Consider the following 22834-nt stretch of genomic DNA (forward strand, 5'->3'; position numbering starts at 1 on the left):
TACCACTGCTCCCATTGGAGGATTGAGGAGCTGCTGGCCTCTGATTAGCTGGCAGCTCCCAGCAGGCTGGACTTTGGCCATCGAAGGTCTTGATTGTGTGAAGGGCCCCTGCGGTGGCTAATTCAGTGCCTGAAAGGCGCATGTTTCTATTGGACATAACTTCCCCCTAAACAGAGCTGATGGGGCTTGCCTGCTGAGGGTGTCACCACTGGTGCCAGCCGTACAGAATCCTGTCTAGAAAGTGCAGTCACCAAATCAACACAGACTACAGATTGGATCTCTGATCTTCCTCAGCACCACAAGGGGAATGAGTCAGGGATAGCCCCTAAGTTCCATTTAAATAATTGTGATAATTGGAGTGTGAATTTCGATTCCTACACAGAATTTATCGCTGTTGTGATTATGACAATGTGGAGGCACTTTCATCAGATTTTACCAACCGACTTCAATTGCTTTTTATTTTCAGGAGAAATTTGCTGCTGCTAAGCAATGCTTTCATCCTGGTTGGTGCTTTGTTAATGGGGTTAAGCAAAACACTCAAATCCTTTGAGATGATTTTAATTGGGAGACTCTTTACTGGAATAAATGCAGGTAACTTTTGTCTAATAATTTAAGATTGTCTTCACACTCTTTCATGCAAGGAAATCATACAGGCATCAATGAGATATCCCAGAGTGAAATGGAGATGGAAATTTCTCCAAGACATTGTTTAGATTAGATTACTTACAGTGTGGAAACAGGCCCTTATTCTACAATTAATTTAAAATTCAGCATTGAAGGTTTGACGCGTCTTAATTAAGCGTAAATTTTTTGATTTAGTCTGTTTGGAAGTATTCCTCCAACTTGATCAAACTTGTACTTCAGTTCAGTTGAGAATTATCTTTACATAATGACTATTAACAGAGTCGTCTGCAATTGTGAAGCATTGTCGTCTGTTAATCAGGTGTGGGACAATGAAACTATCACACACAGAATTTAGTCTGGTACTTGCCAGATTTTGGGTTATAGGTACTTACAACAGTTAGTGTAGTGTTAGGTGGAGAGTAGCATCATTTTGGTGTTTGCCCCAGTGCTCACCATCCTCTGACCCTCTGAACTAGCATGTCTGGATGGTGACCTGCAAACACCTTCCCCTCCCCAGAGTTAGACGGTCTGTAATTCAGGATGTTCACGCTCACACTCCAAAAACAGGTAGTATTTAAAATTGAGCTCCTTCAGTAATTTCAAGACAACTGTGGAAAAATGAAGGCAGGGGTATAAAAAGTAAGACTTCATAGAATCCCCACAATGTGGAAACAGGCCCTTTGGCCCAACAAGTCCATACTGACCCTCCGAAGAGTGTGCCACCCAAACCCATTCCCCTACCCTATTACGATACATTTAACCTTGACTAATGCATCTAACCTACATACCCCTGAACACTATGGGCAATTTAGCTTGGCCAATTCACCCTAACCTGCACATTAAATTAGATTAGATTCCCTACAGTATAGAAACAGGCCCTTTGGCCCAACAGTCCACACAGACCCTCTGAAGAGTAACCCACCCCCAGACCCATTTCCCTCTGACTAATGCACTTAACACTATGGACAGTTTAGGATGGCCAATTCACCTGGCCTGCACATCTTTGGATTGTGGGAGGAAATCGGAGCGCCCAGAGAAAACCCATGCAGACACAGGGAGAATGTGCAAACTCCACACAGACAGTTGCCTGAGAGTGGAATCGAAGTTGGGTCCCTGGTGCTAACCACTGAGCCAACGTGCCGCCCCCTTGTTATTTAACACAAGGTAATGCCCAAGCTGTAATCCAGTGCATTGTGAGTCAGGGTTATAGGCTACATTAATGCACTGTTATAGACAAAAATAGATAAAAATGTCCATTTTCTTTATTGTTTCTTGGAGTGAGATTGTCGCAGGCAAGGTCACCATTTGTCCATCTCTAATATGGTGGTGAGCTGCATTTTGCATCTGTGATGTGCATAGCTGCAGATTTGTATATCCCTTTAAACTTGACTCACACAAATTCCTTTTTCTTTTTGCTCTGAGGTGTGGGAATGAACATTAACCCCATGTATCTTGGTGAGAGTGCACCAAAGGAAATCCGGGGCATGGTGGCCTTGTCATTTGCTCCATTCACTGCAGCTGGGATAGTGCTGGGACAAACCATCGGACTTGAGTAAGTCATGTTTCCTCCTCAATTAAGATAATTGTGCATTCTAGAGATTTAAGACTTTAGTGTACATCTGTTTCATTATCATCTGTTCCCACAGGAAGCTGGTTGTGGATATAATGAAACCTGACCTTACATCTTGTGTATATTTCCAATAGATAAATGATACCTTTGCATTCTTTGAATTTACAGCGTCGCGTAAGGATTTTCTTACACCTCTTGACATTCTCCATCTAGTGCTTTGATTCATTTTTGCAATGAAGTGGTCTAATGTACTCCCTTCCTTCAATGTGCCATTTGAGAAAACTGTGATTGGGTTTTCCACACTGTCTACCATGATTCTATACTCACCTGTTAGTAAGCATTTGTACCTCCATGTGCAATAGGATTAGCCTGGTCAGTAATCTTATAAGTCAGGCCTGAGCCATTTGCTAATGTGGTAAGGTTGATAAAGAAATGGAATATACCAAAGCAATCCTGCAGGACAATGTTTGTAGGAAATTAAGGAATTTTGCAAATTGGCAAAGCCCACCACAGTCAGACCTGAAAAGTGCCTGGTCAAGTAATTCGGGAAAGGCAAAGCTCTGTAAATTAAATATTGAACATGTTAAGGTAGCCATTTTATGCTGCTGTTATGTAGTGGCTACAGGAGTGGCACTGACAGGATACTATTATCAGTCCAGAAAGACTTTCTACCTACAACACAATTAAGGAATTTTGTGTATGAATTTCATTGCTGGCGGCACACCAGGTATGTAGGCCATTTATTGTTTCGTCTGTTGTTCGTAACTGGTAAGTGAAGGTTGTACTGAAGTAGTCCGTGCTTGCAAAATGTAGCACCAAACATCCACTGTTGGGTGTGATTCTGCGATTCAACAGCCCTTGGCTAACAATTCTAAGTTAATAACTACATTATCAATTTAGAATAATCATTAAAATCCATAACGAGGCTCACTTACTTTTGCTAGGCACAGCCCATGTTCATGCACTGGGTCCTATTCTCCATAAACAAAAACAGTATGTTCAAGGATTATGTCTCTTTTGAATTATTTGGGATTTTTGCACCACAAAATCTTGGCCAGTCAGATTCACATCAGATTTTTGGGGAGGCAGTGACATAATGCTAACGTCACTGGACTTGTAATCTGGAACTCCAGCCTGCAGTTCTGAGTTTATATATTCAAAACCCACCATGGCAAATGGTGAAATCTGAATGCAATAAAAATCTATAATTAACTAGTCTGATGGCACTTGTGGAACCACTGTCTATTGTTGTTAAAAACTGATTTGATGTTCACTAGTGAAGGAAATTTGCCATCTTTACCTGACCTGGTCTACATATGACTCCAGATCCACAACAATATGATTGGCTTTTACTTGACCTCTGGGCAGATTAACAATAAATGCTGCTCCAGGCAATGACACCAGCATCCCAGGAATGAGAAAAAAATTCGACATGTCTTTCGATCAGCATCTTTTTCTCCTGCAATGTAACTTACTGTGATTGTTTGAAATTTGGCATTCTTGTGTTTGTCCTAAAGACGCAAGGCTTTGATAACTTGCCTGTATTTTAATCTGTTATTAATTGCGTCAGGCAAAATAACGTTCATTATTTGAAAATCCTATTTAAAGGTAATGGTGTCGCTGAATATGAAAGATCCTGTTGTTTTGTGCATTCACCTCTGATTGAGAAATGACACAGAGTGGTAGCTGCACCGAGCAGCCACTCAGATACAGGGGATTGCATTCATTCCCACACCTGGGAACAAATGGAAAAGAGAAATTCCACAAGTTGCAGTTAAAAAGCCAGACAGATTTGGACATTCTTTCTTTACATTGGCCTGTAATTCATTTCTGGGTAGCTGTTATACTCTTGATAATCTATTTGAACTTTGTTTAGATCCAAGTCTCTAATCCACCATCAGGTTCTTACTATTCTAACACCAAAACCACCGGAACCTTGTTTTAATGCTGCATATTAACTATAATCCATTGTAGGATATATATTGTTTCTGTTTGATTTATAATGTGCATTTTTAGTATATTCTTGTTATTGCAATGATATGCAGTTATTCCTGGTCTTATTGTCAGTGACTGTCAGCATAGGTGACAACTACATATCTATCTCTACAATGTTAAAAATGTTGCACAGAAAAATTTTCTCGATATTGTTGCATGATATTTGTAACATCTCTGTTTGGTTATTTCTAATTGATTGGTATAATTGTAAATGTGATGCAACTATCGCTGTGAGTCAGTTCTTAGAGGTGAATGCTTTCTGGGAATTGAAAGCAAGAGGATCTTTTGTTGCCTTCACATTCAATGACAAACCTGACAGTAAATAATTGCACAGAGGCTGGTATCCCGTCACCACAGCATACTTTATTTACAAGTGCATCATTACTGTGACCAGCCAGCTCAGAGTCAGTCCCTGAGGTGAGGAGATTCTGAATCCCCTGTTTGTATTTATTTTTAGTTTCTCAAACTGTACAGAATGCAAACAAGCAGTTAACAATGAACAGCAGTTTGCAAGAAACATCGTTTTACAGGGGCAAGGGGCAGCAAGGCCAGAGCCTGAATCCCACCATCCAACCAGTTCGCAGGGAATTGAGGACAGACCTCAAATCCCACCTTCTCAAAAAGGAAACAGTAAACACAAGTCCATGCAAAACAGTCTAATAAACTGAACAATAAAACTGTGCAGATATCACAGAGACTCCAGCAACCCAGCACCACCCTCCCCTCCCACCTTCCAGCCTCAAAGTAGCCCACCCCTACACATCCCCTGTTTATATATTTTTTTTCTTTTCGTTTTTTTTGCTAAACTGAGGAGGTTCTAAATCTCCTGGTTATATATATATATATATATATTTTTTTTTTTCTCTTTATCCCCACGGTAGTGCTTATATTTTCCCCAGCACCCATGTTGTGTGTGTGCAGGTGTGGGACGCAGTAAAGAACAACAGGTGTACAAACCTTTATTTGTATTCCACCACCAGGAAGAAAGGAAACACCCGAGTGGCCAGTGACAAGCAGTGCCCTTCACATCAAAGGGCAATGCTGCGTGATCAAACAGTGAAGGAAAGGGCAGGGACTAAATCAAAATAGAGTTGGAGGGCGAAATAATGCACTCCACTCCCTGTGGCACCCACCTCTCCCTGAATGGCTCAAGGGTGTTGGTGAACACCGCATGCTCCTTCTCCAGAGACACTTGGGCTCGAACGTAATCCCCTGTTTATTTTTTTTCTGTTTTTTTGTTTTCTTTATTTGCACACACTCACACTGATCCAACTCTTGACAGGGAAAACACCCGAGTGGTCCAGTGACGAGCAGTGCCTTCACATCAAAGGGCAATGCGTCTCCTGTTTATTTTTTATTTTTTCTTCTTTTTTTTGTGTGTGTGCAGGTGTGAGACACAGTGAGAGACACAAGGTGCACGAATCTCTATTCAGTTTCCACCACCAGGAAGATAGGAAAACACCCGGGTGGCCAGTGACAAGCCGTGCCCTTCACATCAAAGGGCAATGCTGTGTGATCAAAACAGTGAAGGGGAGGGCAGGGACTAAATCAAAATAGAGTTGGAGGGGGAAAAGATGCACTCCACTCCACTCCCTGCGGCGCCCACCTCTCCCTGAATGGCTCAAGGGTGTTGGTGGACACTGCATGCTCCTTATCCAGAGACACTTGGACTCGGACGTAATCCTCTGTTTATATTTTCTTTTTATTTCTTTTTCTTCTTCCTTTTTTTCCACCACCAGGAAGATAGGAAAACACCCGGGTGGCCAGTGACAAGCAGTGCCCTTCTTCGAGGGTAAATCCCCTTTTTATTTAAAAAAAAAATTTTTTTTTGTTTTCTTGCTGTGTGATCATTCCCTTTTTTTTCTTCTTTCCCCCACACTACTGCCTAACTGCGGTAGTGCTTATTTTTCCCCCAGCACCCATGTTGTGTGTGTGCAGGTGTGAGACACAGTGAGAGACCCAAGGTGTACAAATCTTTATTCAATTTCCACCACCAGGAAGAAAGGAAAACACCCGAGTGGCCAGTGACAAGCAGTGCTTTTCACGTCAAAGAGCAATGCTGTGTGATCAAACAGTGAAGGGGAGGGCAAGGACTAAATCAAAGTAGAGTTGGAGGGGGAAATAATGCACTCCACTCCCTGTGGCGCCCACCTCTCCCTGAATGGCTCAAGGGTGTTGGTGGACACTGCGTGCTCCTTCTCCAGAGACACTTGGACTCGGACGTAATCCCCAGTTTATTTTTTTTTCTTTTATTTTCTTTAAGATCTTCTGAATCTCCCGATTATTTTATTTTATTAAACAAATTACAAAACAGTTAATCTCCTGATTTTTGTTTTAGCTGTGTGATCAAAGATTGCCAGATTATATTTTTTTCTTCTTTTTTTTCGTTTTCCCTTCACACTTCTGTTTTTTTTCTCTTTTTTTTTCTTAACCCCCACACTACCACCTTACTGTGGTAGAGCTTATTTTTTCCCCCAGCACCCATGTTGTGTGTGTGCAGGTGTGAGACACAGTGAGAGACACAAAGTGCACAAATCTTTATTCAGTTTCCACCACCAGGAAGATAGGAAAACACCCGAGTGGCCAGTGACAAGCAGTGCCCTTCACATCAAAGGGCAATGCTGTGTGAACAAACAGTGAAGGGGAGGGCAGGGACTAAATCAAAATAGAGTTGGAGGGGGAAAAGATACACTCCACTCCACTCCCTGCGGCACCCACCTCTCCCTGAATGGCTCAAGGGTGTTGGTGGACACTGCATGCTCCTTATCCAGAGACACTTGGACTCGGACGTAATCCCCAGTTTATTTTTTTTTACTACCGCCTAACTGCGGTAGTGCTTATTATTTTTAACCCCAGCACCCATGGTGTGTGTGTGCAGCTGTGAGACACAGTGAGAGACATAAAGTGCACAAATCTTTATTTAATTTCCACCACCAGGAAAAGTAGGAAAACACCCGAGTGGCCTGTGACGAGCAGTGCCCTTCACATCAAAGGGCAATGCTGTGTGATCAAAACAGTGAAGGGGAGGGCAGGGACTAAATCAAAATAGAGTTGGAGGGGGAAATGATGCACTCCACTCCCTGCGGCGCCCACCTCTCCCTGAACAACTCCAGGGTGTTGGTGGACACCGCGTGCTCCTTCTCCAAGGACACCCGGGCCCTAACGTAACCGCGGAAGAGGGGCAGGCAGTCGGCCCTAACGACCCCCTCCACGGCCCGCTGCCTGGACCTGTTTATGGCCAGTTTGGCCAGGCCCAGGAGCAGACCCACGAGGAGGTCTTCAGACCTGCCCTCCCTCCTCCGCACCGGGTGCCCGAAGATCAGGAGCGTGGGACTGAAGTGCAACCAAACGCAGAGGAGAAGGTTTTTCAGAAAATCAAAAAGGGAGTGCAAACGCCCACACCCAACATACACATGGTCCACGGACTCCACAGAACAAGCAGTTGGGCTGGGAGTCCGTGAACCACCGCAATCTGCGGTTGCAGGGGACTGCTGCGTGCAACACCCTCCACCCCAGATCCCCGAGAGAAAGGGGGAGGACTCCTGCGTAGAGGGCCCTCCACTGGGGATCCCCACCGCCCGGTGGCAAATGGGCACGCCAGGGCGTGTCCGGGCGGTGGATGAGGGAGAAGAGGTGGACGGTGTGCAGCAGCAGTCGATATAGGACACACCTTTTAACGTCCTTGAACGGGACAAAGTTAAAATTTCGGAGGCGGCTCAGGTTGTGGGGCACAGGCTCCCGCGGGAAGTACGGGACCTTGGGGCCGATGTGAAATTCCGTCCGGGCAGGGGTGAGCGCGGACGGGATCCCACCGCACACCTGAGCGTCCTCCAACTGGTGCACTACGTCGGGTCCGAGCACCGCCGTTTTAAGGCGTCGGATGCCGGTGGCCACGTACCGGACGTCTACCGCTGCTCTGCTTGCTATGTCTTGCGGCAACGTCCAGCCCAGGCCCCCGGCACCCAGCACGTCCCCGACCCTGGTCACCCTCGCCGCCACGGCCCTCCCCTCCGACAGCCACTCGAACCCGCGAGCACGGAGGCGCGGATTCCTGAGCAACGGCTCCCTGACGACAGCCGCTACTCCTGCCGGAGGGTAGGCGCGACGCGATTCGACCGTGTTCCAGACAGTGATCAGGTCCTGGTAAAAGACAGGCAGCACCTTGAGGGCGACCTCCAAACCGTCACGGTCGATGAACAAGAGCTGCGTGTCGTAGTTGAGGTTACGCACCTGGCGGAAAAAATACGTCGCCAGGGCGCATCACCTAGGAGGAGGCTCGACGTAAAGGTATCGCTGCAAGGTCTGAAGGCGGAAGGTCGCGACCTGGGTGCGGACGCACACCAGCGACTGACCGCCCTTCTCAATGGGGAGACTCAGAACCTGCGCAGCGACCCAGTGCATCTTTTTGTCCCAGAAGAAGTCGACCAACGTTCTCTGGATGTCAGCGACAAAGCCAGGAGGAGGGACCAAAGTGACCAGCCGGTACCACAGCATGGCGGCCACCAGCTGGTTTATGACCAGCACTCGGCTCCTGTAAGATAGCACTCGGAGCAGTCCTGTCCAGCGGCCTAGGCGAGCCGAGACTTTGGCCTCCAGCTCCTGCCAGTTGGCCGGCCAGGATTCCTCGGTCGGGCTGAGGTAGACCCCCAGGTAGAGGAGATGGGTGGTACTCCAGCTGAACCCCCGAAACTCCTCCGGCAGGGAGTCCACCCGCCACGGACCCACCAGTAGCCCGGAACATTTGGCCCAGTTGATCCTGGCGGAAGACGCCGCCGAGTACACGGCCTGGCACTCGCGCATCCTCCCCAGGTCAGCCGGGTCGGTGAAAGTGAGGAGCACGTCGTCGGCGTAGGCCGAGAGGACCACCCCCGCGCCCGCGCCGCGCAGAACCAGCCCCGACAACCTCCTCCGCAAGAGGCGCAGGAAAGGCTCCACGCACAGGGAATACAGCTGGCCGGACAGGGGGCAGCCTTGACGCACTCCTCTCCCGAAGCGAAGGGGCGCCGTCAGGGACCCGTTAACTTTAACCAGACACTCTGCGGCGGCGTACAAAAGTCGGATCCGGGCGACGAACTGCGTCCCGAACCCGAACGCCCGCAGAGTCCCGAGCAGGTACTCGTGATCGACCCTGTCGAACGCCTTCTCCTGGTCGAGAGACAGGAAGGCGCTCGGCAGACCAGCCCGTCGACAGAAATGGATCAGGTCCCGGACCAGATGGACGTTGTCTTGTATCCTCCGGCCCGGGACCGTGTAGGACTGGTCCGGGTGAATCATGTGGGCCAGCACGGAAGCCAGGCGAGAAGACAACACCCTGGCAAAAATTTTGTAGTCCGTGCCGAAGAGGGAGACCGGACGCCAGTTCTTCAAGGAACGAAGGTCCCCCTTCGGCAGCAGGACGATGACCGCCCTGCGCCAAGAAAGGGGCAGCTCTCCGGCATTTAGACACTCCCCCAGGACCTGTGCGTAGTCGCTCCCCAGGACGTCCCAGAACGCCCTGAAGAACTCCACAGTCAGCCCGTCCAGCCCCGGGGATTTGCCCCTCGAGAGCCGGTCGAGGGCGCCGGTCAGCTCCTCTAAGTTGACGGGAGCGTCGAGCCTTCCGGCGTCCTCCGGGCTGAGCTGCGGCAGGTCCTCCCACAGAACTCTGCGAGCATCCTCGCTGGACGGATCCGGAGAGAACAGGGCCGTGTAATAGGACCGGACGTGGGCCCTGATACCCTCCGGATCCGAGACGAGGGACCCGTCGTCGGCCAGCAGCACAAGGAGCTGCTGACGGGTGCCACGCCTTTTTTCCAGCGAGTAGAAGAAGGGGGAGCCGCGGTCCAGGTCCTGGAGGAGCTGGAGCCGCGACCTCACGTACGCGCCCCGAGCCCCGACGAGCTGCAGGTCCCGGAGCGCGGCCTTCTTCTCTTCGTCCACCCCGCGCAGGGCCGGGTCCGCGTCGGGCTGACCGAGGCGTGACTCCAGGTCGAGCATCTCCCTCTCCAACTCCCCGATCCTGGATTTCCGCCTCTTCGTCGACCCCCTCGCGTACTCCTGACAGAGGATGCAGACGTGAGCCTTGCCCACGTCCCACCATAGCCTCAGGGAGGGGAAGCTTCCCCGCTTCCTTCTCCAGCCGGCCCAGAAACGACGAAACGAGTCCCGGAACCGCTCGTCCTCCAGCAGCAGGTTGTTAAAGTGCCAGTACGCGGAGCCCAACCTGGCGCCGAACGGAAGGAGTTCCGCCCACACCAGGTGATGGTCCGTGCACGACACCTGCCGCGTGGAGGCCTTCGGAAAGCAGGAGGCGTACGCCCGCGAAACGTACAGGCGGTCGATTCTGGACGCTCCGACCCCAGGCCTCACGAAGGTGAAGGCGATGGAGTCAGGATGGAGATTCCGCCAGACGTCCACCAGGTCCAAGGACTTGACCAAGTCCCCCAGCCTCCTCCCCGACGCCGAACTCGTGCGCGCACCGCCGTGGTCCCTGTCCTCGAGGACGCAGTTAAAATCTCCCCCGAGGACGACGCACTGGTTCTCGTCGATGGAAGCGAGATGAGCGGACACTTCTTCGAAGAAGCTCGCTTGCCTCGGCCCGGCCAGGGGAGCGTAGACGTTCACCAAGTGAAGCACCGCGCCCCCCAGCCGAACCGTCAGGTGAAGCAAACGGCCTGGCACTGGCTCCCTGACCCCCAAGATCTCCGGCTGAAAATGCGGGGCCAACAAGATAGCCACCCCGCCAGATCTGCGGGTGAGGTGACTCATGTAGACCCCCCCTCGCCACTCCAGGAGCCAGGTGGCTTCGTCTCCCGGGGTAGTGTGGGTTTCTTGCAGGAAGCACACCGCATACCTCCCGTCCCGAAGGACCGAGAGGGTCTGGAATCTGCGCTGTGACTCCCTGCTGCCGTTGATGTTGAGGCTGGCTATAGTTGTCTCCATGTCGAAAGTATAGTGCAACCACCACCAGTAAACAGTTAAACTATATACATATTTACTGGGAGGACGAGAGAGGGGCACAGAAGTCCCTCGCCCTCACCAGGAGTGCTCCCAGGAAGTTCCTGACTCGCTTTCGCTCATTGACGTCAAGCCCGGGCGCCTGGCGCGCAGCGTGTGCCGACCAGTAGATTCTTTCGAAGGAGCTCCAGCGGTCGAGCGCCAGTTGGGCTCTATCCCGGCGACTCCGAGTTTCCTCGACAAATTCCCGGAGTTCCTCGAGGGGGATGAGGGGGAGATCGGTGGGGGGCACCTGGGACTCGAAAATGTCGCTGGAGACGGACTCCGCGTCGTCCCCGGTGTCCGCCACCGATCCAGAACCCTCCTCCGGGAGGTCGCCTTCGGTCACCGACCCCTCCCCCACCGAGAGGATGGGGGCTGGTCCGGCACGGCCAACTGGCCTCAAACCTCCAGTGACCCCACCCCCAGGGTCACCTTCAGTCCCTTCCTCGGCGCACCCCTTCCCGGAACGCCCCGAGTTCGGGTCGCCGGGCGGCAGAGGCTCGGGGCCCCGCTCCTCTCCCGACACCGGGAAGCCCGGCTCCTCGGGGAAAAGGTCCTCCCCCAGGGCCAAGGCCCCCGGAAAAACAGTCTGGGAGGGAGGAGCGAGGATAACACCTTCCTCGCCTCCACCGCTCGACGACCCAGCAGTGAATAAAAATCTGTCGCCTGCACCATGGCCCGTGTTGTTATTAAAATCCTCCCCAGGGGCTGGAGGAGTTATGGCGGTGGAAGGCCCGGCTATCGCCCCTGGGGGTCTGGGCAGGTCAGGCCATGGTGCAGGACCGTGGGGGGGCACCGTCGGCTCATCCCCTGGAGAGGGGCAGCGCCGCCGGCGCGCTGATGGGATTTCTCCCCCCTCCAAGGGCCAGTGCCTCTTCCCCAGAGAGACAGGGGGGAGTTTATGAGCCTTCTCCTCCCCGCCCGCCTTGGTGGTCATGGGGCCCGAGGTCCCTCCCCCCAGCCTTTCCCGGAATATGATTGGCTGGGGGAATGCAGGGGGCGTGGCCAGGGTGGGGAGGGTCAGCTGTGTCACTTCCTGCCCCGCCCCTGGTATATCAGGTGATGGCGGGCGGGGCAGGGGCCCAGTTCCCTCTCCGGGGCCCAGAGACACGGTCGCTGCAGGAAGTGGAGCAGCGATGGTTCCCCCCAGGTTAGTGCCAGGGGGTGGCTGGGTGGGGCGGGGCTCAGTTTCCGGACGAGGGGTTGAAGCCCCAGGAGTTTCCGTAGCGAGGTGGGGGTGGGGGTTGGGGTTGGGGTTGGGGTCGGGGTCAGTGGGGCCGGGATCAGGTACGTGTTTGGGGGTTCGGGGGTCAGGGTTCCCGCGCCGGGGTGACGCTGGCACGGCCGCAGGGGCATTGTCGTGCCGGGGCGGGGCAGATCGTGGGTTATGTGGAGGGGAAGGGGAAGGGGATGGGGATAGGGTGGTCTCCCCGTGGGCGGGCTTGACGCGTAGCGTCTTTCTGGGCACCTTCTGTCCGGTCGGACGCTCACCCCCCTCCCTGCCAGAGGCTGGCTTTGGGGGAGGGGGAATGGGTGCGGCGGCACCACCCGCAGCCGTTGGTGTGGGCTGGGCAGCTTTCTGGGTGGGGCAGTTTTTTCTAATATGCCCCACCTCGCGGCACAGGTGGCACCGCACGCCGTCCGCCGTCCAGAAGGCGCGGTATGCCGCGCCCTCGTGGAGGATGGTGAATGAGCCCTCCGTGACCTCCTCCCGGGCCAGGCAAATGAATACCTGGCGTCGGAAGGAGTATACATGGCGGAGGGTGGGGTCCTTAAGACCGAGCAGGAGCGGTTGAACACCTGACCGGATCTCCCCCAAGGTGTTGAGGTGGGGAAGAAGGAGCTCGCTGGCAATGAAGGGCGGGACGTTGGAGATCACGACTCTCTGGGCCGTGACCTCCAAAGGGTCGACTGGCAAATATGTCCCGCCCACAGTGAGCCCCCTCTCCACGGCCAGGTGGACCGCCTGCTCGGTCTTAAGGAAGAAGACGGCCTTCCCGTACATGCGGGCCGCAGCGACGATGGCCAGTGGGCCGACCACACCAGCCATGGCCTTACTGCAGGCCTCGATGGTCATGTTGGGATGGGGATAGGCCTTGACCCCCAGGCGTTTGGTCAGGTGCCTGAAGGGGGATGCGGTTGCGGCCGGGGTTGGGCCAGCCGAGCCCAAGGCAGCGGCTACCCCGGCGTAGGTCCGGCTGGGCCCTGCGACCTTCGGGCTCGCCATACTCCGTCGGCCCCTGGCAGCAGCGGTGGGGTGGGCCTCTGGCAGTAGTAGTAATGGAGTCCTTGGGGAGGTGCCCGAGGCCAGTCACCCAAGGCGAGTCCTAGGCAGCGGTGGTGGAGGCAGGCCTCAGGCAAGTCCTCGGCAGGCCCTCAATTGCAGTGTTGGGGGCAGGCCTGTTGGGGGGGTCCCCAAGACAAGTCCCAGGCAGCCCCAAAATTAAGTCCTGGGCAGCAGCGGTGGAGGTGGGCCACAGGTCGCAGCTGTGGGGAGTGGCCTCAGGCGAGTCCCAGGCTGCAGCGGTGGAGGCAGGCCTCTGGCGAGTCCCAGGCAGGCCCTCAGTTGGGGAGGGACTCCCAGGCAAGTCCCGGGCAGTGGTGGTGGAGGCAGGCCTCTGGCAGCAGCAGCAGTTGAGGCAGGCCTCTGGCAAATCCCAGGCTGGCCCTTTGTCCCAGCAGTGGAGGCAGACCTGTTGGGGAGGGACTCCCAGGCAAGTCCCAGGCAGCACTGGTGGAGGCAGGCCCAGGCGGGGTCCCAGAGACCAGCAGTGGGAGTGGACCCCACTGCAGCTCCAAAGCTAGGCCCAGAACACAAAGCCTTCTTCCTTCTTTCTTCTCTTCCTTCTCCTTCTTTCTTCACAGGCACACACTGCCACTGGTCCAACTCCTGACAGGGGAAAACACCCGAGTGGCCAGTGACAAGCAGTGCCCTTCACATCAAAGGGCAATGCTGCGTGATCAAACAGTGAAGGGGAGGGCAGGGACTAAATCAAAATAGAGTTGGAGGGCGAAATAATGCACTCCACTCCCTGCGGCACCCACCTCTCCCTGAATGGCTCAAGGGTGTTGGTGAACACCGCATGCTCCTTCTCCAGAGACACTTGGGCTCGAACGTAATCCCCTGTTTATTTTTTTTTCTGTTTTTTTGTTTTCTTTATTTGCACACACTCACACTGATCCAACTCTTGACAGGGAAAACACCCGAGTGGTCCAGTGACGAGCAGTGCCTTCACATCAAAGGGCAATGCGTCTCCTGTTTATTTTTTATTTTTTCTTCTTTTTTTTGTGTGTGTGCAGGTGTGAGACACAGTGAGAGACACAAGGTGCACGAATCTCTATTCAGTTTCCACCACCAGGAAGATAGGAAAACACCCGGGTGGCCAGTGACAAGCCGTGCCCTTCACATCAAAGGGCAATGCTGTGTGATCAAAACAGTGAAGGGGAGGGCAGGGACTAAATCAAAATAGAGTTGGAGGGGGAAAAGATGCACTCCACTCCACTCCCTGCGGCGCCCACCTCTCCCTGAATGGCTCAAGGGTGTTGGTGGACACTGCATGCTCCTTATCCAGAGACACTTGGACTCGGACGTAATCCTCTGTTTATATTTTCTTTTTATTTCTTTTTCTTCTTTTTTTTCTTCCTTTTTTTCCACCACCAGGAAGATAGGAAAACACCCGGGTGGCCAGTGACAAGCAGTGCCCTTCTTCGAGGGTAAATCCCCTTTTTATTTTAAAAAAAATTTTTTTTTTGTTTTCTTGCTGTGTGATCATTCCCTTTTTTTTCTTCTTTCCCCCACACTACTGCCTAACTGCGGTAGTGCTTATTTTTCCCCCAGCACCCATGTTGTGTGTGTGCAGGTGTGAGACACAGTGAGAGACCCAAGGTGTACAAATCTTTATTCAATTTCCACCACCAGGAAGAAAGGAAAACACCCGAGTGGCCAGTGACAAGCAGTGCTTTTCACGTCAAAGAGCAATGCTGTGTGATCAAACAGTGAAGGGGAGGGCAAGGACTAAATCAAAGTAGAGTTGGAGGGGGAAATAATGCACTCCACTCCCTGTGGCGCCCACCTCTCCCTGAATGGCTCAAGGGTGTTGGTGGACACTGCGTGCTCCTTCTCCAGAGACACTTGGACTCGGACGTAATCCCCAGTTTATTTTTTTTTCTTTTATTTTCTTTAAGATCTTCTGAATCTCCCGATTATTTTATTTTATTAAACAAATTACAAAACAGTTAATCTCCTGATTTTTGTTTTAGCTGTGTGATCAAAGATTGCCAGATTATATTTTTTTCTTCTTTTTTTTCGTTTTCCCTTCACACTTCTGTTTTTTTTCTCTTTTTTTTTCTTAACCCCCACACTACCGCCTTACTGTGGTAGAGCTTATTTTTTCCCCCAGCACCCATGTTGTGTGTGTGCAGGTGTGAGACACAGTGAGAGACACAAAGTGCACAAATCTTTATTCAGTTTCCACCACCAGGAAGATAGGAAAACACCCGAGTGGCCAGTGACAAGCAGTGCCCTTCACATCAAAGGGCAATGCTGTGTGAACAAACAGTGAAGGGGAGGGCAGGGACTAAATCAAAATAGAGTTGGAGGGGGAAAAGATACACTCCACTCCACTCCCTGCGGCACCCACCTCTCCCTGAATGGCTCAAGGGTGTTGGTGGACACTGCATGCTCCTTATCCAGAGACACTTGGACTCGGATGTAATCCCCAGTTTATTTTTTTTTTCTCGTGTTTTTTTTTCTTTAAGCAGTGTCCTTCTGTTTATTTTTTTTTCTTTTTAAAGGCCTTTTTTTTCTTTTTTTTTATTAACCCCCGCACTACCACCTAACTGCGGTAGTGCTTATTATTTTTAACCCCAGCACCCATGGTGTGTGTGCGCAGGTGTGAGACACAGTGAGAGACAAGGTGTACAAATCTTTATTCAATTTCCACCACCAGGAAAAGTAGGAAAACACCCGAGTGGCCTGTGACGAGCAGTGCCCTTCACATCAAAGGGCAATGCTGTGTGATCAAAACAGTGAAGGGGAGGGCAGGGACTAAATCAAAATAGAGTTGGAGGGGGAATAGATACACTCCACTCCACTCCCTGCGGCACCCACCTCTCCCTGAATGGCTCAAGGGTGTTGGTGGACACTGCATGCTCCTTATCCAGAGACACTTGGACTCGGACGTAATCCCCAGTTTATTTTTTTTTCTAGGAAAAACACCCGAGTGGCCAGTGACAAAGCAGTGGCCTTCACATCAAAAGGCAATGCTATGTGATCAAAACAGTGAAGAGACACCTGTTTATTTTTTTTTCTTTTCTTTTCTTTCTTTTTTTTTTTTTTTTATTAACCCCACACTACCGCCTAACTGCGGTAGTGCTTATTTTCCCCAGCACCCATGGTGTGTGTGCGTGTGTGTAGTTGTGAGACATAGTGAGAGACGCAAAGTGCACAAATCTTTATTCAATATCCACCACCAGGAAAAGTAGGAAAACACCCAAGTGGTCTGTGACAAGCAGTGCCCTTCACGTCAAAGGGCAATGCTGTGTGATCAAAACAGTGAAGGGGAGGGCAGGGACTAAATCAAAATAGAGTTGGAGGGGGAAAAGATACACTCCACTCCACTCCCTGCGGCACCCACCTCTCCCTGAATGGCTCAAGGGTGTTGGTGGACACTGCATGCTCCTTATCCAGAGACACTTGGACTCGGACGTAATCCCCAGTTAATTTTTTTTTTTATTTTTTTTTTGACAAGCAGTGCCCTTCACATCAAAACACTCCTGTTTATTTTTTTTTTCTTTTTTTTTCTATTTTTTTAAATTAACCCCCACACTACCGCCTAACTGCGGTAGTGCTTATTTTTTTCCCAGCACCCATGGTGTGTGTGTGTGTGTGTGTGTGCAGCTGTGAGACACAGTGAGAGACAAGGTGTACAAATCTTTATTCAATTTCCACCACCAGGAAAAGTAGGAAAACACCCGAGTGGCCTGTGACGAGCAGTGCCCTTCACGTCAAAGGGCAATGCTGTGTGATCAAAACAGTGAAGGGGAGGGCAGGGACTAAATCAAAATAGAGTTGGAGGGGGAAAAGATACACTCCACTCCACTCCCTGCGGCACCCACCTCTCCCTGAATGGCTCAAGGGTGTTGGTGGACACTGCATGCTCCTTATCCAGAGACACTTGGACTCGGACGTAATCCCCAGTTTATATTTTTTTCTTTTTTTTTACCCCCACAATACCGCCTAACTGCGGTAGTGTTTATTATTTTTAACCCCAGCACCCATGGTGTGTGTGTGTGCAGCTGTGAGACACAGTGAGAGACATAAAGTGCACAAATCTTTATTTAATTTCCACCACCAGGAAAAGTAGGAAAACACCCGAGTGGCCTGTGACGAGCAGTGCCCTTCACATCAAAGGGCAATGCTGTGTGATCAAAACAGTGAAGGGGAGGGCAGGGACTAAATCAAAATAGAGTTGGAGGGGGAAATGATGCACTCCACTCCCTGCGGCGCCCACCTCTCCCTGAACAACTCCAGGGTGTTGGTGGACACCGCGTGCTCCTTCTCCAAGGACACCCGGGCCCTAACGTAACCGCGGAAGAGGGGCAGGCAGTCGGCCCTAACGACCCCCTCCACGGCCCGCTGCCTGGACCTGTTTATGGCCAGTTTGGCCAGGCCCAGGAGCAGACCCACGAGGAGGTCTTCAGACCTGCCCTCCCTCCTCCGCACCGGGTGCCCGAAGATCAGGAGCGTGGGACTGAAGTGCAACCAAAAGCAGAGGAGAAGGTTTTTCAGAAAATCAAAAAGGGAGTGCAAACGCCCACACCCAACATACACATGGTCCACGGACTCCACAGCGCCACAGAACAAGCAGTTGGGCTGGGAGTCCGTGAACCACCGCAATCTGCGGTTGCAGGGGACTGCTGCGTGCAACACCCTCCACCCCAGATCCCCGAGAGAAAGGGGGAGGACTCCTGCGTAGAGGGCCCTCCACTGGGGATCCCCACCGCCCGGTGGCAAATGGGCACGCCAGGGCGTGTCCGGGCGGTGGATGAGGGAGAAGAGGTGGACGGTGTGCAGCAGCAGTCGATATAGGACACACCTTTTAACGTCCTTGAACGGGACAAAGTTAAAATTTCGGAGGCGGCTCAGGTTGTGGGGCACAGGCTCCCGCGGGAAGTACGGGACCCTGGGGCCAATGTGAAATTCCGTCCGGGCAGGGGTGAGCGCGGACGGGATCCCACCGCACACCTGAGCGTCCTCCAACTGGTGCACTACGTCGGGTCCGAGCACCGCCGTTTTAAGGCGTCGGATGCCGGTGGCCACGTACCGGACGTCTACCGCTGCCCTGCTCGCTATGTCTTGCGGCAACGTCCAGCCCAGGCCCCCGGCACCCAGCACGTCCCCGACCCTGGTCACCCTCGCCGCCACGGCCCTCCCCTCCGACAGCCACTCGAACCCGCGAGCACGGAGGTGCGGATTCCTGAGCAACGGCTCCCTGACGACAGCCGCTACTCCTGCCGGAGGGTAGGCGCGACGCGATTCGACCATGTTCCAGACAGTGATCAGGTCCTGGTAAAAGACAGGCAGCACCTTGAGGGCGACCTCCAAACCGTCACGGTCGACGAACAGGAGCTGCGTGTCGTAGTTGAGGTTACGCACCTGGCGGAAAAAATACGTCGCCAGGGCGCACCACCTAGGAGGAGGCTCGACGTAAAGGTATCGCTGCAAGGTCTGAAGGCGGAAGGTCGCGACCTGGGTGCGGACGCACACCAGCGACTGACCGCCCTCCTCAATGGGGAGACTCAGAACCTGCGCAGCGACCCAGTGCATCTTTTTGTCCCAGAAGAAGTCGACCAACGTTCTCTGGATGTCAGCGACAAAGCCAGGAGGAGGGACCAAAGTGACCAGCCGGTACCACAGCATGGCGGCCACCAGCTGGTTTATGACCAGCACTCGGCTCCTGTAAGATAGCACTCGGAGCAGTCCTGTCCAGCGGCCTAGGCGAGCCGAGACTTTGGCCTCCAGCTCCTGCCAGTTGGCCGGCCAGGATTCCTCGGTCGGGCTGAGGTAGACCCCCAGGTAGAGGAGATGGGTGGTACTCCAGCAGAACCCCCGAAACTCCTCCGGCAGGGAGTCCACCCGCCACGGACCCACCAGTAGCCCGGAACATTTGGCCCAGTTGATCCTGGCGGAAGACGCCGCCGAGTACACGGCCTGGCACTCGCGCATCCTCCCCAGGTCAGCCGGGTCGGTGAAAGTGAGGAGCACGTCGTCGGCGTAGGCCGAGAGGACCACCCCCGCGCCGGCGCCGCGCAGAACCAGCCCCGACAACCTCCTCCGCAAGAGGCGCAGGAAAGGCTCCACGCACAGGGAATACAGTTGGCCGGACAGGGGGCAGCCTTGACGCACTCCTCTCCCGAAGCGAAGGGGCGCCGTCAGGGACCCGTTAACTTTAACCAGACACTCTGCGGCGGCGTACAAAAGTCGGATCCGGGCGACGAACTGCGTCCCGAACCCGAACGCCCGCAGAGTCCCGAGCAGGTACTCGTGATCGACCCTGTCAAACGCCTTCTCCTGGTCGAGAGACAGGAAGGCGCTCGGCAGACCAGCCCGTCGACAGAAATGGATCAGGTCCCGGACCAGATGGACGTTGTCTTGTATCCTCCGGCCCGGGACCGTGTAGGACTGGTCCGGGTGAATCATGTGGGCCAGCACGGAAGCCAGGCGAGAAGACAACACCCTGGCAAAGATTTTGTAGTCCGTGCTGAGGAGGGAGACCGGACGCCAGTTCTTCAAAGAACGAAGGTCCCCCTTCTTTGGCAGCAGGACGATGACCGCCCTGCGCCAAGAAAGGGGCAGCTCTCCGGCATTTAGACACTCCCCCAGGACCTGTGCGTAGTCGCTCCCCAGGACGTCCCAGAACGCCCTGAAGAACTCCACAGTCAGCCCATCCAGCCCCGGGGATTTGCCCCTCGAGAGCCGGTCGAGGGCGCCGGTCAGCTCCTCTAAGGTGACAGGAGCGTCGAGCCTTCCGGCGTCCTCCGGGCTGAGCTGCGGCGGGTCCTCCCACAGAACTCTGCGAGCGTCCTCGCTGGACGGATCCGGAGAGAACAGGGCCGTGTAATAGGATCGGACGTGGGCCCTGATACCCTCCGGATCCGAGACGAGGGACCCGTCGTCGGCCAGCAGCACAAGGAGCTGCTGACGGGTGCCACGCCTTTTTTCCAGCGAGTAGAAGAAGGGGGAGCCGCGGTCCAGGTCCTGGAGGAGCTGGAGCCGCGACCTCACGTACGCGCCCCGAGCCCCGACGAGCTGCAGGTCCCGGAGCGCGGCCTTCTTCTCTTCGTACACCCCGCGCAGGGCCGGGTCCGCGTCGGGCTGACCGAGGCGTGACTCCAGGTCGAGCATCTCCCTCTCCAACTCCCCGGTCCTGGATTTCCGCCTCTTCGTCGACCCCCTCGCGTACTCCTGACAGAAGACGCGGGCGTGAGCCTTGCCCACGTCCCACCATAGCCTCAGGGAGGGGAAGCTTCCCCGCTTCCTTCTCCAGCCGGCCCAGAAACGACGAAACGAGTCCCGGAACCGCTCGTCCTCCAGCAGCAGGTTGTTAAAGTGCCAGTACGCGGAGCCCAACCTGGCGCCGAACGGAAGGAGTTCCGCCCACACCAGGTGATGGTCCGTGCACGACACCTGCCGCGTGGAGGCCTTCGGAAAGCAGGAGGCGTACGCCCGCGAAACGTACAGGCGGTCGATTCTGGACGCTCCGACCCCAGGCCTCACGAAGGTGAAGGCGATGGAGTCAGGATGGAGATTCCGCCAGACGTCCACCAGGTCCAAGGACTTGACCAAGTCCCCCAACCTCCTCCCCGACGTCGAACTCGTGCGGGCACCGCCGTGGTCCCTGTCCTCGAGGACGCAGTTAAAATCTCCCCCGAGGACGACGCACTGGTTCTCGTCGATGGAAGCGAGATGAGCGGACACTTCTTCAAAGAAGCTCGCTTGCCTCGGCCCGGCCAGGGGAGCGTAGACGTTCACCAAGTGAAGCACCGCGCCCCCCAGCCGAACCGTCAGGTGAAGCAAACGGCCTGGCACTGGCTCCCTGACCCCCAAGATCTCCGGCTGAAAATGCGGGGCCAACAAGATAGCCACCCCGCCAGATCTGCGGGTGAGGTGACTCATGTAGACCCCCCCTCGCCACTCCAGGAGCCAGGTGGCTTCGTCTCCCGGGGTAGTGTGGGTTTCTTGCAGGAAGCACACCGCATACCTCCCGTCCCGAAGGACCGAGAGGGTCTGGAATCTGCGCTGTGACTCCCTGCTGCCGTTGATGTTGAGGCTGGCTATAGTTGTCTCCATGTCGGAAGTATAGTGCAACCACCACCAGTACACACAGTTAAACTACGTACATATTTACTGGGAGGACGAGAGAGGGGCACAGAAGTCCCTCGCCCTCACCAGGAGTGCTCCCAGGAAGTTCCTGACTCGCTTTCGCTCATTGACGTCAAGCCCGGGCGCCTGGCGCGCAGCGTGGGCCGACCAGTAGACTCTTTCGAAGGAGCTCCAGCGGTCGAGCGCCAGTTGGGCTCTATCCCGGCGACTCCGAGTTTCCTCGACAAATTCCCGGAGTTCCTCGAGGGGGATGAGGGGGAGATCGGTGGGGGGCACCTGGGACTCGAAAATGTCGCTGGAGACGGACTCCGCGTCGTCCCCGGTGTCCGCCACCGATCCAGAACCCCCCTCCGGGAGGTCGCCTTCGGTCACCGACCCCTCCCCCACCGAGAGGATGGGGGCTGGTCCGGCACCGCCAACTGGCCTCAAACCTCCAGTGACCCCACCCCCAGGGTCACCTTCCGTATCTTCCTCGGCGCACCCCTTCCCGGAACGCCCCGAGTTCGGGTCGCCGGGCGGCAGAGGCTCGGGGCCCCGCTCCTCTCCCGACACCGGGACGCCCGGCTCCTCGGGGAAAAGGTCCTCCCCCAGGGCCAAGGCCCCCGGAAAAACAGTCTGGGAGGGAGGAGCGAGGATAACACCTTCCTCCCCTCCACCGCTCGACGACCCAGCAGTGAATAAAAGTCTGTCGACTGCACCATGGCCCGTGTTGTTAATAAAATCCTCCCCAGGGGCTGGAGGAGTTATGGCGGTGGAAGGCCCGGCTATCGCCCCTGGGGGTTTGGGCAGGTCGGGCCATGGTGCAGGACAGTGGGGGGGCACCGTCGGCTCATCCCCTGGAGAGGGGCAGCGCCGCCGGCGCGCTGATGGGATTTCTCCCCCCTCCAAGGGCCGGCGCCTCTTCCCCAGAGAGACCGGGGGGGATTTATGGGTCTTCCCCTCCCCGCCCGCCTTGGTGGTCATGGGGCCCGAGGTCCCTCCCCCCCGCCTTTCCCGGAATACGATTGGCTGGGGGAAGGCAGGGGGCGTGGCCAGGGTGGGGAGGGTCAGCCGTGTCACTTCCTGCCCCGCCCCTGGTATATCAGGTGATGGCGGGCGGGGCAGGGGCCCAGTTCCCTCTCCGGGGCCCAGAGACACGGTCGCTGCAGGAAGTGGAGCAGCGATGGTTCCCCCCAGGTTAGTGCCAGGGGGTGGCTGGGTGGGGCGGGGCTCAGTTTCTGGAGGGGGGGTTGAAGCCCCAGGAGTTTCCTTAACGAGGTGGGGGTCGGTGTTGGGGTCGGGGT

General features: G+C 54.4%; 1 protein-coding gene across 1 annotated transcript in view; it reads left to right on the forward strand.

The window, feature by feature from the left end:
• The window catches only part of LOC132827386 (solute carrier family 2, facilitated glucose transporter member 11-like), a 90245-nt gene that overhangs the window by 25287 nt on the left and 42124 nt on the right, over positions 1-22834 (forward strand). Inside the window, exons 4-5 of the mRNA XM_060844049.1 lie at positions 467-591; positions 2047-2176. Coding sequence (XP_060700032.1) covers positions 467-591; positions 2047-2176 — 255 coding nt within the window. The remainder of the gene's footprint in view (positions 1-466; positions 592-2046; positions 2177-22834) is intronic.

The sequence above is a fragment of the Hemiscyllium ocellatum genome, chromosome 24 (genome assembly GCF_020745735.1).
Source record: "Hemiscyllium ocellatum isolate sHemOce1 chromosome 24, sHemOce1.pat.X.cur, whole genome shotgun sequence".
Classification (NCBI taxonomy): Eukaryota; Metazoa; Chordata; class Chondrichthyes; order Orectolobiformes; family Hemiscylliidae; genus Hemiscyllium; species Hemiscyllium ocellatum.